Source organism: Panthera leo, chromosome B1, assembly GCF_018350215.1.
Source record: "Panthera leo isolate Ple1 chromosome B1, P.leo_Ple1_pat1.1, whole genome shotgun sequence".
Lineage (NCBI taxonomy): Eukaryota > Metazoa > Chordata > Mammalia > Carnivora > Felidae > Panthera > Panthera leo.
In genome coordinates this window covers 70,502,030-70,519,061 of record NC_056682.1, presented here as the reverse complement: position 1 = coordinate 70,519,061, position 17,032 = coordinate 70,502,030, and the positions used below count along the sequence as shown (strand labels likewise).

The window sequence follows — 17,032 nt, the reverse complement described above, 5'->3', positions numbered from 1 at the left end:
AGTTTCAGACATCTTTAATATTTAAACCAGATCTAAATTGTGTTTTTACACGTTGGCTTAAATTTCTATTTACTTTTAAATATTAAATATTTACAAACATCTCCAACTACATTAAATAATACTTGCATGAAAAGTATGTCAATATTATTTTTTCTACTCTTTGAGCTTGAAAGAGATCTGATGAGCATTGGGAGTTAACTGCAGAGGGATATCATCAAAAAGTAATGTTTGCAGAACATTTCACAGGGGTAATAAGCAACTTTAACTGCTATTTCTATTTCTGTAGGTATCTTCTCAGTACTCAGCTTGGCCTCCGAGTGCACAACCCTTGCTGCTGAACTTCCCAAAGTATCCTACGTGAAGGCCCTTGATGTGTGGCTCATTGCTTGTCTTCTCTTTGGGTTTGCTTCTCTGGTGGAGTATGCTGTCGTGCAGGTGATGTTGAATAACCCCAAACGAGTCGAAGCAGAGAAAGCCAGAATTGCAAAGGCTGAGCAGGCAGATGGAAAAGGTGGAAATGTAAATGCTGCTAAAAAGAATACTGTGAATGGTACAGGGACTCCTGTTCACATTAGCACTTTGCAGGTAAGAATGACACTGGCGAAAGTATTTCCCCCATCCGCTCTGCAGTTCAGGAGAAAGGTACTTTTCTGTGGGTGTGAAGCTTTGATAGAATTGGTGCTCCCTCATTCTTCTCTCACAGATAAAAAGGAACTGAAACACATCGAACCTTTTTGTAAGAGAAATAAAAAATACTTAGGTCAAATACTAATTAATAAAAAGAAATCAACACCTTATCAACTTTCTAGAAGACTTTCCATGGAGTTTAATGAGACGTTTCTTCTTTGATGGGTACCATTGACTGTGGAGATATTGTCAAAGCTACAGACCCTCCTGTTCTTTCTCACCTGATAAGCCTCAAAGGCCAGAGGATTGCTGGAAGCACTGACCTTTTGCCCACTTGGTAGATTTAGGGGAGCCCATGCTCTTGATAAAACCCCCTTCCTGTTCCCTATCAAGTTAGAGAGTTCCACACAGAATATGGCCGGCAGGCTACTTACTTACGGGATGCCTGGCCCATGGGGAAACTATACCGTAGTCAGGGATCTGTCCAGCCCAGTGGTGAGTACTTGCAGCAGAATTGGACCTTGCCTTGTCACTTGATCATTGGTCTAAGAGTAATGGTCAGTGCCTTTAGATTCTGATAAATTCTGGATCAACAGGCTGTTTCATGAATTTAGGATAGGTTTCTACTTACCCCAAAGCTCCCCTGATTGATACCTTCTGTTTGGGATGACCAGTAAACCAGGAGGCTATTGCCATTGAGCTTATTAGCCTGGTACATTCCACAGGAGACTAATAGGTTCACACCATCTTACAACCTTGAAAATCTTGCCTTCTCTGCCTATGTTTTGGCCCAATATTACTCTTTCAGTTTGTTATCTACCATCACACCCCTTACCTAGAATGTTAGACAAGTATGCCAGGTGCATATTTGTAGATATGAAAAGTAAACTATTTTTGTAGTGCTGCCTGAAGCTATATTTTTTAGAAAATTTTAATTTCTTGTAAAGTCATTAAACTCATTTTCTGCATCTACAGCCAAGTCTCTGTAGTGTTAGTTGCTACCTTGTGGGAGGGTTTTTAAGGCCTTATGATTCTTTCATACCCTAACTCTCTTTATGATAAATAAAGCTAAACTGTTTGTTGATAAAGAACGATCATGACCTTAGAGAAGTCATACATTTGACATATCTTTTTCCATCCTTTTCCATCCAGCATGTCTAAATCATTATGTTTGAAGTGAGTTTCTGGTCGACAACATATGTAGTTGATTTATGACCTTGAACCGCTCCACCACTCTCATGTTTTAATTGGTATGTTTAGATGATATGATTTAATCTAAGTAGTGATATGTTAGGGCTTCAGTCTATTGTTTTATGTTTTCTTTTCTGCTTATCCCATTTTTTATCTCCCTCTTTTCTGTTTCTTGCTTTCATGAAGGTTACTTTAAACATTTTCGAGAATGACATTTTGTGAGTTTTCTATATTGTGTTTGAAAGTGTGTCTCTTTATCCATCTTGTTTAGTGATTGTCCTAGGTACTAATTATATGTACATAACTTATCAAAGTCTGCTGGTGTCATTATTTTACCAGTTTGTGTGATGTGTAAAAATATCACATCCTTTAATGTCACTTTAACTTTCTATTTATGATAGACTTGTAAATATTTCTGAGAATCTAATTAGAAAGCATTCTACTTTTTATTTCACCATCGAATATACTTCAGGAAACTGCAAGGGAGAAGGAAAGCTTATTGCATTTATGCATATTTTTGCTCACCATGTTCTTTCTTTTACTCTGATATGTCTTTCATTGTTTACTTATAGAGAATTTCCTTTATTCAATATTTTGAGGAGCACTGCTGGTAACAAATTCAGCTAGTTTTCCTTCATCTGAGAAAATCTTGATTTCCCCTTTATTTCTGAAGGATATTTTCAATGGGTATAAGATTCTAGGTTGACAATTCGTTTCTTTTAGCATGTAAAAAATATTGTGCCTCCTCCCTCCGTCTGGCTTCCATGGCTCCTGATGAGAACTCCTCTTCATTCATATTGGTTTTCCCCTGAGGGTAAACTCATTTTTGTCTGGCTGCATTCAAGACTTCTTTTCGTCTTTATTATCCTTAAAGTCTGTGTTTTGGTGGGGATTTGTTTGGTTTTATCCTGTTTGGGATTTATTCAGCTTATTTAAAAATGTAGGCTTATGTTTCTTGTCAAATTTGCAGTTTTCGACTGTTATTTTTTTGAGTACCCTTTTCAGACCCACCTTCTTTCTCCCGTCTTTCTGAGCCTCTGATGATGCAACTGTTAAATCCTTTGTTATAGTCCCACAGATCCCTGAGACTCTCTTCATTTTGTCTAGTCAATTTTTTTCGGTTTTGTTCAGATTGGATAATTTCTTTGGTTATATCTCTTAATTCAATGATTCTTTTTTCTGCCCCTTCCATTTTTTCTGATGAGCTTATCCACTGAGATTTATATTTTGCTGAATGTATTTTTCAGTTACAAAATTTCCATTTGGACTTTCTTTTTGCTGAGATTTTGTATTTCTTTGCTCAGGCTTTCTATTTGTCAGTGCTTTCAAACAAATGTTCATAATACCTGATTGAAATATCTTTTTTTTTTTAATCATCCATGTTTTAGAACCTCTCTCAGATGATTCTAACACATTTTTCATTTCGGTGTTGTTATCTACAGACTCTATTTTTTAAAAAATTCAGTTTGAGATCTTCTCCAGTTCTTCATATGATGAATGGTTTTCTGTTGAAACCTGGACATTTTCATAGTTTGTTATGGACTCTGAATCTTATTGAAACTTTCTGTGTTAGATGGCTTTCTCTGGCCCTGTCCTGCTGGGAGAAGGAAGGGTGCTGCTTCAGGACTTCAGTGGAAGTAGAAGTCCAGGGCTTGACACAGTGTAGCTGGAGGCTCTTTATTATTGCAGGGTGGGACTGCTAGTTTTTAATTACCCATGTGGTCTCCACTGATACACAGTGTGTGTGTGTGGGGGGGGGGGTGCCCTCATTACCACTTTGTGGTGATTCCTGCCCCTCAGCTAGGGCTCCTATGACATCACCTCCAGTGTGGAAGAGGAGAAGCGGTCTGTTTCTGCTGGGTAGGGGTGGAAGTCCATGCTGCCTACACAGTCTCCTCTGATGCAATGGGAGAAGCAGGGCCTTGTTAGTGGTCTATGGAGATGGGAGTCCTCTCTCCTTAATGGGTCTTCTCTGATACCACTGTGGTGGGAGTGTTGGGCACCTTGTTACAGCCTCTAAAGGTGGAAGACTCAGCTCCCCACTCAACCTTTGCTGGCATGGGTGGGGATGGGGTCACCTTTTTGTGTGTGGTGTTTGACTGGACTAGAGAGAACATTGTCTAAAAGTTTTTTGTCTTGGGGCGCATGGGTGGCTCAGTTGGTTGAGCGTCCGACTCTTGATTTCGGCTCAGGTCGTGATCCCAGGGTCATGGAATCAAGCCCCACGTTGGACTCTGTCCTGACTGTGAAGCCTGCTTGAGATTCTCTCTCTCTACCTCTGCCCTTCTCCCTGGCATTCTCTCTCTCTAAAATTAAAAAAAAATAAACAAATAAAAATTAAAAAATAAAGTTTTTTGTCTTGCTAAGCTACTCTGTTCTTTGTCCTTTGGCTAGAGGAATTAGACTTTTATTGGAGCTATTTTTATCTGTACCAATTTCATTTTGAATTTCAGCTCCTTCAGCTTCAAATCTGGGATATATGAGGCAAAAAGGACACTCACCACCGTGTTGTTCCATGCGTCTGAAGGTCCACAACTGGAGAATGGTTGTTTCTCCACTGTTCACAGTCTTCTTAGGTTTGTTTTATATAACGTCCAGTATATGTCTACTACATCTTCCCGGGAGCAGAGTTCCCCAATACTCTTTTCAAGTCTCCCAGCATCCTCACTGAACCTGTAGCCTGGCTGCCACACCCTAGTGATTAGACATGTCACTGAGCTACTCTTAACACTTCAGTTATGTGACAGCTGCTCTACCTATCGGACTGTTTCAGACTTACTGCATTCCTGCACCAGGAACACACCTTTTCAGAGAAATATTGGTTCTTTCCCCCAGTATTTTACTTTACTTTCTGTTATGACCCAAACCACCAAATAGTACCTTGGAAGAGCTCATGGCTGGTTAAGGGTGCTTCAGAACATAAAAAAAAAAAAAACAAAACAAAAAACAAAAAAAACAAAAAAACTGGTATTTGAAGCATGCTAGCTCCTTGTGAGGAACTTTGCTTTTCCTCCTAAACATACTTATTTCCCCATTCCAGAAATGGAAGGAGGAATACTTGAGCCCCCTTTTTTATATGGACATGTCACTATATGGACTCCTTAAATATGTGGCCCTAGCTATCAGTCCCCCAATGTATATCTCCTAGTCTTTTACCACTTTCTCATTTTTCCTACCTACTAATCCCCCTACCTACTAACTTGAACTCTGGTTAAGTGATCTAGAGAAGAAAACAAAGACGTTCTATGGAATGGGTGCTTGATTTTCAGTAGTGCCACAACCAGCTCCATTTTATGGTATGTCACGGGGTCTGGATGATTGCAGAAATTATCTAGTAATAGGGAACACCAATGTGCAAGGAGTTTGGAATCTTAATATATTCGATGCAGTGGGATTGATACTAGAGATTCATTGGAAGCAGATTTTCAGAGTACTATAGAACATATCAAAATTATTTGTGAAAATAGATACAAAGGATAAATAGGATCTAGAACATTAGACTGAATTATTTATTTTTTATCAAAGAATAATTGCTACACAATATTGAATTAGTTTCATATGTACAACATAATGATTTGATACTTATATACACTAGGAAATGTTCAGTGCAGTAAGATTTGTCACCATCTCTCACCTTACAAAATTGTTACAAAGTTATTGACTTTATTCCCTATGCTGAAATTTACCTGTTGTGTCTCACTTATTTTTATAAATAGAAGATTGTATCTTTTAATTCCTTTTACCTATTTCATCCATCCTCCTGCCCCCCTCCTCCAACAACCATCAGTTTGTTCTCTGTATCTATGAGTCTGTTTGTTTCGTTTTGTTTGCTTGTTTGTTTTGCTTTTAACTCCAAATATAAGTGAAACCGTACAGTATTTACCTTTTACTGACTTATTTCACTTAGCATAATACTCTCTAGGTCCCCCCATGTGGTCACAAATGACAAGATTTCATTCTTTCTTGTGGTTGAGTAATACTCCATTGTATGTATTTACCACATCTTCTTTATCCATTCATCTATCAGTGGACGCCTAGGTGCTTCTATACCTTGGCTATTGTAAATAATGCTGCAATAAGCATTGGGGTACATATGTCTTTTTGAATTAGTGTTTTCATTTTCTTCAGATAAATACCCAGGAGCAGAATTGCAGGATCAAATGGTGGCTCTCTTTTTAATTTTTTTCGGGAACCTCCACACTACTTTCCAGTTTACATTTCCACCAATAGTGCACAAGGATTGCCTTCTGTGTACATCCTCACCAACACTTGTTACTTATTATCTTTTTGATAGTAGCCATTCTGACTGATGTTGTATGATAACTCATTGTGGTTTTGATTTGAATTTTCCTGATTGTTAGTGATGTGGAGCATCTTTTCATGTGCCTGCTGATTATCTGCATATATTCTTTGGAAAAGTATTCAGGTCGTCTGCCCAGTTTTTAACTGGATTGTTTTATTTTGTTTTTGATAGTGAGTTATATGAGTTCTAATGTGAATGTTAGCACATTTGATATTGTCCCAAAGATCCCTTAAATTATCCTACGTTTTAAAATCCTTTTTTCTTTTCGTGTTCAGTTTGGGTTATTTTCACTATCTTGTCCTCTAGATTGTTGATCTATTATTCTATATCATATAATCTGCTGTTTATTCCCTCTGATGTATTTATCATTTCTGTTATTGCATTCTTCAGCCCTGGTTGGTACTTTCTTATATTTTCCAGCTTTGTTAAAGTTCTCACCGTGTTCATCCTTTCTTCTCTTGAGTTTGATAGGCATTTTTATGACCATTACTATGAACTCTTTATCAAGTAGATTGCTTTGCTCCATTCATTTAGTTCTTTTTCTGAGGTTTTGTCTTGTTCTTTTATTTAGAACATATTCCTCTGTCTCTTCATTTACCTGACTTTCTCTATATGTATTGGGTAGTTCAGCTCCTTTTCCTGGTCTTGAAGGAGTAGCTTTATGTAGAAGTTGTCCTGTGGGGCCCAGAAGGGCAATTCCCCTGGTCTCCAGAACAAGGTTGCTCCAGGAATGTCCCCTGTGTAGTCTGTGTGCACTCTCCTATTGTGGTGGGGAAATGACTGCTGTGGGTACATGATAGGTGGGAGTGGCCCTGGACCAGCTGGCTGCGATGCCTGGCTGTCACTGCTGCAGATGCACTGGTGGGTAGGGTTATTATGCTGTTGGCTGTAAGGCCTAGACAAGGCCCAGGCTTGTTTGACACTCTTGGTGGATCATGCCCTCTGACATTAGCAGTCTAGAGGGAAAATCCAAAATGGTGCTCCCCAGTGCCAAAATCAGCATGGCAGAACAAGATAGTAAAAATGGCTGCCTCCAGTGTCTCAGTTCCTGGGGAGAGAGAGGCCCAGCTTTCTCTTGCCTCTCTAGTGGGTGCATTAGTAAGGAGGCCTCCTTCACCTACAGATATGCACTTTTTGATTGTATTTCTTGCACTGCTTTCCATGTCAAGTGAGCCAGCACATGAGCTTTTTAAAAGTGGGTTATTCTGTCACTACAGTTTCATAGTTTTCCTTACAAGGATATGTTCCTTGTAAGTTTTCAGAGTTGAGTATTTTGGGGGTTCCTCTCTCCTGTGCAGAATCTAAGGGGTAATGTGCCTTACATGGAGCTCAAATCTTTCACTCCTCAGGGTAAATAAATCTCTGTATCTTTGAGATTCCTCCGATCCATGGAGTGCTGCATCTCGGGTGTGTTTTTATCCTTAGCGAGACAGTGTCTCTGCCTCTTCAACCCATTTTGTTGTTCCTTGTTGCAGAGGCTCTGTTCATCCAGCTTCTCAATCCCCTTCATTGCACTGCTTTCCATGTCACATGAGTCAGCACCTAAGCTTCTCAATCCAGTTTCTCAATCCCCTTCAGAGGGAATTATTCCATATGCAGTTATGGATTTGTTATGTCCATGGGAGGGGTGAGTTCAGAATCTTCTATGCCATCTTGAACTCTCCCCCAGAATTATATTATTTAAACTTTAGCCTTCAGGCATTAAAATAATTTCCCAATGAAGAAAACTTCATCATATTTAAGAACTTCTGTATTTCAATTCTCTATGTTTGGGTTGCTAATAGAAACACACGTGTCTTAATTCTGAACCTGCTACATTCTGCTACAGAAGTTATAGAGTGATGCTTAGGGAGTTTAAAAGTTGACCAGAAATTTTAATCTCCAGAAATAAATGTAAATTACTCTCATTGCTTACAGGCCAAATGCAATTTCTTTTTAAAAAAATTTAATGTTTATTTATATGAGAGAGAGAGAGAGAGAGTGCAAATGGGGGCAGGGACAGAGAGAGAGGGAGACAGGATCTGAAGCAGGCTGCAGGCTCTGAGCTGTCAGCACAGAGCCCAATGCAGGGCTTGAACCCATGAACCGTGAGATCATGACCTGAGCCTAAGTTGGACGCTTAACCAACTGAGCCACCCAGGCGCCCCCAAATGAACATTGGACCTAAGTAGTATTTGTACCCTTAGAAAGATTTCAGAACGTGAATGCATCCGAAAATAGCTTAGTTATATATATATATACATATATATATATATGTATAAAAGCTTACACATTTGCTTGATAAAGCTTACACATTTGCTCTAAGTTTGATATATATAGATATCAAACTTAGAGCAAATGTGTAAGCTTGATAAATTCAGTAAGATTGTTACACATTGACACATAAAAGTATGTAAAAAAAGAAATTAAAAAATTGTTTCTTTTTTCATTGATGGTTTTCCTGTGAAAAATATAGTTTTTGGTTTCAAAATGCATCTGTTCCAGTGTATTTTGCTTTCAAATCACAAACTTTTGCTAAGTAATTTCAATGAAATTGTTAGCAAAACCCAACGTCGGCTGCTTGCCACTGGAAAGGTAATACTCAAAAGACAGGTGCTGGCCGGAAAGGAAAGATTCCTTTATTTAGGAGTCTGGCAACCTGGGGAGACAGCGGATTGGTGTCCAAGGACCATCTCCGAGGTTCCAGGTTAAGGAGCAGGGTTTTTAAAGGGGAATTCAGGGTAGGAGATTACATATATGTTGATGAAAAGGGCAGGGAAACTTATGACTATTCATGAGGAAAGGTGGAATACACACATTGAGCAAACATACATGCAGCATCCATCCCGTGTTCACTTTGGGGTGGGGACTTAACACCAGAGGAGGAAAAATTCAGCTCCTGGCGTCAGTCAGGAGGTTATTTTACGCCAAGGACAAGGGGCTATGGGCATGTTCCAAGAGCTGGTATAAACTCGAATGGGGTCTTAGGCTCATTATCTGTTAAGGAATGCAGGGCTTTGCTTGTTCATAGGCTGGAACTATATCAGTTGACCTTGAGTTCAAGCCTCTGTAGAAACAGCTAGTGGATTTGTTAGTGGGGTCTGAAAAGACACAATAGCTGATTAGGGAGAAACAATTCTCTAAAAAACAACCTTTAAACTTTCTGCTGGTTTCAATCTCATTAACACTGTGGGGCATGGTTTCAAAATGATATGTCATTTATTTTTAGACAGCATAGGAATAGTCATTGGAAGCACAGTGAAATTTGGATTATAGGAAATTTTTGATGCTGATATTTAAAATAATACTGTCCTTGCTAAGAAAAGGGATGATATAAAAAAATGTAAGAGCAATGATAGTTTAATCTAGCTTTTAACGTGTTTTTATAATTTTAGCTGCATACATAAATCTGTCATCATACATACATAATTTTCCAGGTAAATTTAGGACTTCCTCAACCATTACAATATTTTGTTTACTAACTTGTTTGTTCACTCACACATTTCTTTCTTTTAATTCAGCAAAAACAGTGAGGACTTACTGTTGTTAATACCACCCTATTCTCAATGCCTAGTGTGTGCCATGTACCATTCACAAGAAAGTTGTGAATGAAAGACAAAAATAGTATCCTTGCTTTTGGATTTGATTGAATTAAAAATAAAATCTACTGTTCATGCTTCAATGGGATAGTTGTTTCTTATGGTAATGTTAAATTTTTAAAAATAAGGAATGACTTAAATTTAGTAAAATATATAGAGATTATTCCCTTCTGAACGTGTTTTCATCAACTGCAGAAGGTATCTTTATCACCACGAAATCATGCGTAAGTCTTCTGGTCAAGGAATATTGCATAAGGTTATTTGCCTTTAAATGTGTGACTCAAACTGAAAAGGACAACAAAGAAAATCTTAAAAGCTTCAGTTTGAAACATTAGTAAGTTATTCTCTGCATCATTTTTTTTTATTCTTGACAGTTTCATTATCATTTTTGCTACCTCATTTTTGCTACCAGTGATTTTCAAAAGTGACAAGTTTATATGATGAAATTAAAACACATATTTATCTGAGAAACATTGAGAAATTTTAGATTGGGGATTAATATAACTAAGATCACTTTTAATAATGCGTTATGTAGGGTTAGTATCTCATTTATAAGGAGTTTATTGAATCTCTCTTCATGTGATATTATAATTGCTTAAAACATTTTAATAAATTTGTACTTTTATGTACATATTAGATATGATAATTATGTGTGGAGAGTATTAACTAAATAAAAAGTTATGTTTGTATAAAATCTCTGATGAATGGAAAAAGGGGAGAGCAGCCAACTTGTTAATGAATCATGACTTATTTAAGGAATCTGAGGACTTCTTATTTCTTTCTCAGTTGTGTCACATAATTAAAAAATATTTCTGTAGAAGAGGTTCTCTCCATCAGTACGCGCACACACACACACCCCTACTCTTCAAATAGAAGAATCTTCAACTATGTTTCTAAAAGAGGTTTTAATAAATAAAATGATTGAAGATTTAGTATAACCAAATTGAAGCCCTTTGGAGTACTTTTCTATTTTATTATTTTAACATTGAATAAATTATTCTTCTCTTACTGACAAGTTTACTGTATTTAAATAAACTCTCTGAATAAATATAACATCCTGTGTCACATTTTGAATAAACTGTGTAGATAAAATTTTAAAATTATTCAAATTGCTAGCAGAATCTAAGAATATGTTTATGTAAATAAAACAGATTAGAAAATGTGAAGCATTTATGTGTGACTTAGGTTATAATATCATATAAATTTGATTACTTGTTTAGTTATTTATAGATACTAAAACTATACTTATAGCTATGTAGGTGTGTATAAAATATGACTTAAAGCAAATGTATTTCTCATGTAAATATGCATCTCTTTCTTTGTGAAAAAGTAAAATCACCGAGAAGAAACATGCTTCTTAAGTCTATTGGCAGAAGCCAGAAATACTCCTTTGTTTTGATAAGTGGATTCTAAAGCACAGTTAGTGAATCTAAAACTTTAGATTTCTTAGAGAATTCTCAAGGGAGAAAGACTGGGATATCTACAGAGTCCCAGATTTTGCAGATTACTCTGAGAGTCTGAGGATAGTGCACAGATTTGATATGTAGAGCCTGTTCTCAACCTCTGTTCCAGTGAAGGTAGTCATTTTAGTCTTTACAAAAGTTCACTGGTACATACTGAGACCGAATCCTCAGATAGCACTGGAAAATTTGAGCTTTAAGTGCGGGCTTCCTTCTGGCACACTTACACGGAAAGTGTGTGAATGTGAATATGATGAGTCTGTGTATGTGCATGAGTCTGTCATGGTGGTGGAGCTTAAATGACAAACCGCTTGCTGAAAATGGCCTTTTGAAATTTCCAATTGGGAAATTTAAGTGGAAGGTCTAAAGGTAAATTTTATATATATAAAGTCTATTTTCTATCATATATAATCATTATATTCATAATTCATAATATTCACATATATAATACTCATGTACAGTCAAATATTTATAATAGTCAAATAAATATATTCATGAATTTTATATATATATATATATATATATATATATATATATATATATATATATATGATTTCCCAAAGTCCTATTTAAATAATTTAGATTTTAGTTGCTACCTTTGCTGTCTTTCTCATTCACCAGCCCCTCTTTTTTGCCAGATATTGTCATAGACACAGTGCATAAATTGGTATGGACTAGACACTAGACCTGTGGTTGCTCCGTCAAAACCAGATACCTCATCAAGACACAATTACTCTTCTAAGCTCAGCTGAGATCTCACAATTGGCAAATTGTAAGGGCACATTAGAAAAGCGGTGGGGATCCTCTTTCTTAAGGTTGGCTGCTGGTAGCTAAAACAAAGTCCCATCAAAGCAGGATGGAAATGTGTTTCCATTTGGGCTATTTAATAACAAACATTCTCTAAATATGTTAATATATTGGCACTCCATATCTTTTCTTTCTTGTGTATTTTTGTATAATTATGTTTATATAAACGTATTTTTTAAAAATTCTTACTCAATGGGATTGTACAAATATCTATGTGGTATAAAGTATATAATGATCAAGCTAACACTTGCATACCAGCTGAAAAAATAACATTACCAATACATGTTCATAATTGAAAAAAAATGGAAATAACCTACATGTATAATGACAGGAGATGCATAAACACATTTTGGCTTTTCCACTCAGTGTATCTTAATTATGTGTGCTATCCACCTCTAGACACTGCCATCTGGCTCTGGCCCAGAAAATATGTCTCAGTGTTTGTTCAGATAAAGGATAAGGTCCTGCTACCTGAAGTACTTCTAGGAAATAATGTGTTTTACTTCTTAGAGTAAGCATGACTTTTACCCAGCCATAACTTAGGGTAAGTAGAATCCATATGTATTATACTAACAAGGCAAAAACTATAGTATACCGACAGTATATATAATGACATAGTTTCCTTTTTCAGTCAAATCAGTAAATATCGATAATGGAGATCCCAAAGGTGAAGCATAGAACTCAGGAGTAAGAACAGTAGGAAATTAAGCAGTAGAGTCAAAAGCTGGCCCTTCTGTGGCCTTTTGTAATATCAGGGCTATCCTAGACACTGGGGTTAGCCTACACCTCTGTTTTTTCTAAGAGCATTTCTGATTGCTAGAGTTCAGTGTAAAATAATTGTTATGTATGTCATGGGGAATGAATTCAGATTTAATAATTCAGAGACCATCAACTGAATAATCTCTATGGCTTATGATCTGGCTGAAATACACACAATTTCTTTAGATTCTCTGAGTGTGGTTGGCTCTTCAAATTTAGTCAACAAATTAGGAATGGATGCCTTTCACCAGTAAATCTTTGGTTCATGGTAATTGTGACCATCTTTTAGATCTTGTTTGTGAGTGTGGTTTGGAGACAGAGTCTGTCTCATTGAGGAGATAAATGCCTCAGTCATTTATAAACCACCGTCTTTGGAAATAGAATCCATGGGGAAGTCAAAGGTTAGAAATACCAGAAGATTCCGTAATCCACATATTGTGGTAATGTGGTCTGTGTTATGGTTAAATATTGGATTTTTATTCATTGGTATTTCAGCTGAGAACTCTCACAAGCCTGGGAGCGCCTGAGATAAATGTTGGTTTGCGCTTTGATCCTTTGACATAAAATAACCTGTCAAAAGTTTATTCCATGACATAAGCCTTGTTATATGGGCAACATTTTCAAGCCCTAAATGTTCAGGTAACCCGATGGTCTAATCAGTTGCTATTAAATTGTTTTGCCAAACAGAGATAATAGTCAACTGATTAGACCATCAGATTTTTTAAATATCCTTTTGAAGAGATGTTTTATGAATAGAAAAAAATTAAATATACCCTGTCCTTAATTTTTATTCTCAGGTTGGAGAGACAAGATGCAAAAAGGTTTGCACCTCTAAGTCTGACCTGAGGTCTAATGACTTCAGCATTGTTGGAAGCTTACCAAGAGATTTTGAATTATCCAATTATGACTGCTATGGAAAACCTATTGAAGTCAACAATGGGCTTGGGAAATCTCAGGCAAAGAACAACAAGAAGCCGCCCCCTGCCAAACCTGTTATTCCAACAGCAGCTAAGCGAATTGATCTTTACGCAAGAGCATTGTTTCCTTTCTGCTTCTTGTTCTTCAATGTTATATATTGGTCTATATATTTATGATAAATCTTTTTCATTTGTGTAAAATAAAATCCCATGTCATTGTGACCAACCTCATTCATAAATGCCAGTCTGAAAAATTTTGCATTTTCATAGCAATATATTGCATTTTGGATGCCATGTGATTGTAATAAAAATGTGGCACCTAACTTTTGAATGGCAGCATGATCTTGTTACGTCTGTGCTCTACTGATGATGTATATATGTATAGCAAACATACTGCTTTAGGAATAAATGAAGGATAAGCATACTCCATACAATAAAATCTAAACCGTTCTCTTCGGTTAGTGTAAATTGCAAATATTTCACATAATTCTGATAATAAAATGATGTGCACGCTGGATCCTGTTATGATGACCACTCTAATGTATGTAGTATTTCAAATTTCCTTCCTTGTAACTTTCAGAGAAAGCCATCTTATTCTTGTATAATTTTAGATGGTACTATCACAGATTAAGCAAAAATTATATTACATATTGTTTAAACTTTGTAAGTAGAAATATATTAACTATAATCATGTGGGCTCTGTGGAGAAATAAAGTTCAAAAAGTTACTAGTTTGTAAAATCAGCTCATTTTAAAGTGTGTCTGTGTTGTCAAAATGCCAGGTTATGAAACACGGTAAGCATTTTTGAAACAAAGGGACATCTGGATTTACATAAATTCATACTGAATTCTGGCTTCTGATAAAAATAAAGGATAGATACATTGATTAAATGTTTCTGACAAAAGAAATTCTATTTAATCCATCTTAAAGCCTAAATATATTTTCATGGATTTCATTTTATTGATATAGAATATACAAAATCATTGTGCCTTAAAGAGTCATAAATATTTTAAATTGGAATATAATAATGGATATATGATTCCACATAATTTTTAAGAAACCAAGAGGAAAATACCCTATTATTAGAAGTAACGAGTTTGGAAAAAAAAAATCTTTGAAGGATTTTAGCTTCTTTATTTTATTAAAATGCTTACATATTTTAAAGTAAAACTAAATTTTTTTTAATTCATTTCTTTTTTATTTGAATAATTTCAGATTTGTTATAAAACATTTAAAGATTAAGTATATAATGTCTTTGTCTATGTTAGGCCTTCTAGTTGTATTTTTGTTCTTGCTACAAGTCTAGATTACTTATTTACTTTGATCTTCAGTTTGAAAGTAGGCAATTTCTGGTCTGTAAGTGTCCTATATCCTAGTGGTATCAACCCAATGTACCTTTTTATTTCTCCATTGTTGAAATTGGAATTATCAGTAATTCATATAACACAAACATAAGACCAAATAAGTATATTTACATTATTTGGAGAGTTCTGTCGCAGATGAGAGTTTATATGGTTAATTCAACAATAAAGTGTGTTTAAATATTGTTTATGCAAATTGCTATGTGTCATTCAATGCTATTTTATTAAAGACTTTAACTTTTAAAAGATTTTCACTGATTACCAAATTTTTAAAAAATAAGATGTAATCTAATCCTCTGTAGAACTTCAGCACCCCCTAGTTGCAAAAGCTCAGCCATCTGAATAGTTTTAAAATGCCACAAGTAACCCTACTGATGGACTTCAATATCCTGCAAGGACCCAAGGCAGTAACATTTTAATGGAACCATGCTAGGAAGAAAATGCCTTGAGTAAGACTTAAACCATTTACAACTTTTATTTATGAAAATGGCATTTGCTTATAACACATTTTTTATATTTCTGCAAATTTCACTCATATTCAGAAGTTTGATTTAGATATAGAGTTTTAAGTGGGAAATGTACCAAATGGAAGACAGGTTTCATCATACAAGAATTTATTTATTGAAAATAATGTGAATGAATTCCTTGCTGTAATATTTTAGCCCCCTAAGATCAATTTTAATACCAAACTAAATACATAGCCATCTAAGGATTAAGTGTGTATATAGAACTTCAAGTGGGACATTAGACAGTGATCATAACAATGAAGTCCAATTAGTGTCCACTTAACAGTTGTTCTATAATTATTATCTCAAGGACTTAGTCGCTTAACCCCAGGGTAGTTCTGGTCTGTGTCTTTAAATATTATGTCTTTCTAGGAGACTCGCAGTGTATTTACCTGTATCTCAGTATCTCAGATCCACTGTCTCCAAAATAAAAAATTATCTTGTCCTCACAATCAGTAGGTTCTCTCATTCCCTTATTCCTGTTAAAGCCGTCCCTGTTGCAGTCAGCCATATTAAATCTTCTTTCCTTCTCTCACTCTACACCCGTTCAAGTACCGAGGCATATAGATTCTCCCTCTTACACCTACCACTTCCTCCTCTCTGTTTCTGCTGACACAACCCTAATTCACTTGCCCTTTCCCATTCCTTATCAGACTGTTACAGCAGACTCGCTCCACTAGAACCCAGCTTATTATTATTATTATTTTCATCAGGTAGGCTTCACACCCAATGTGGGGCTTGACCTCACGATCCTGAGCTCAAGAGTCACATGCTCCACTGACTGAGCCATCCAGGCACCTCAAATCAGCTTATTTTTGTACTGTGTGATACTCATTTTTTTTAATTACCCAAGTAAGACGTGAATACCTTGATGTATTAGAAACCAAGATGTATTTCAAGTAAGCACTCAAAGTTGCTGTCATGGCAGCTGCTCTCCAAGCTCTTTTCTCTTTTCCCCAGAGGTCACCACCTTAGGCATCTGCCTTAGGCATTTACAACTCTATCCGTTTTTTTAAATCAAATTTTTAATTAAAAAATTTTTTAACATTTATTTATTTTTGAGAGAGACACAGAGACAAAGCATGAGTGGGTGAGGGGCAGAGAGAGAGGGAGACACAGAATCCAAAGCAGGCTCCAGGCCCTGAGCTGTCAGCACAGAACCTAATGTGGGCCTTGAATCCACGAACCCCAAGATCATGACCTGAGCCAAAGTTGGACCCTTAAATGACTGAGCCACCCAGGCACCCTTATCCAGTTGTGTTTTTTTAAATGTTTATTTATTTTTGAGAGAGAGAGAGCACAAGTCAAGGAGGGATACAGAGAGAGGGAAACACAGATTCCAAAGCAGGCTCCAGACTCTGAGCTGTCAGCCCAGAGCCTGATGTGGGGTTCAAACCCATGAACCGTGAGATCATGACCTGAGCCAATGTTGGGCACTTAACCGACTAAGCCACCCAGGTGCCCCCCCATCCAATTTTTAAATATGAAAGATAATTTAATGTAATGGGATTTAACATAAAGGG

General features: G+C 36.3%; 1 protein-coding gene across 9 annotated transcripts in view; it reads left to right on the top strand.

The window, feature by feature from the left end:
* The window catches only part of GLRB (glycine receptor beta), a 97,861-nt gene extending 83,145 nt beyond the window's left edge, over positions 1 to 14,716 (top strand). For 5 of the 9 annotated variants that reach the window (XM_042935202.1, XM_042935204.1, XM_042935203.1 and 2 more), the window contains 2 exons: positions 287 to 585; positions 13,523 to 14,716. In XM_042935202.1, the coding sequence (XP_042791136.1) occupies positions 287 to 585; positions 13,523 to 13,819 (596 nt within the window). In that variant the 3' untranslated portion in view covers positions 13,820 to 14,716. Of the gene's footprint in view, positions 1 to 286; positions 586 to 1,779; positions 1,950 to 4,271; positions 4,395 to 11,797; positions 11,932 to 13,522 lie in introns of those variants that run through there. The other 4 variants (XR_006201662.1, XR_006201660.1, XR_006201661.1 and 1 more) reach the window with 4 other exon arrangements.
* Positions 14,717 to 17,032: the final 2,316 nt, after the last annotated feature.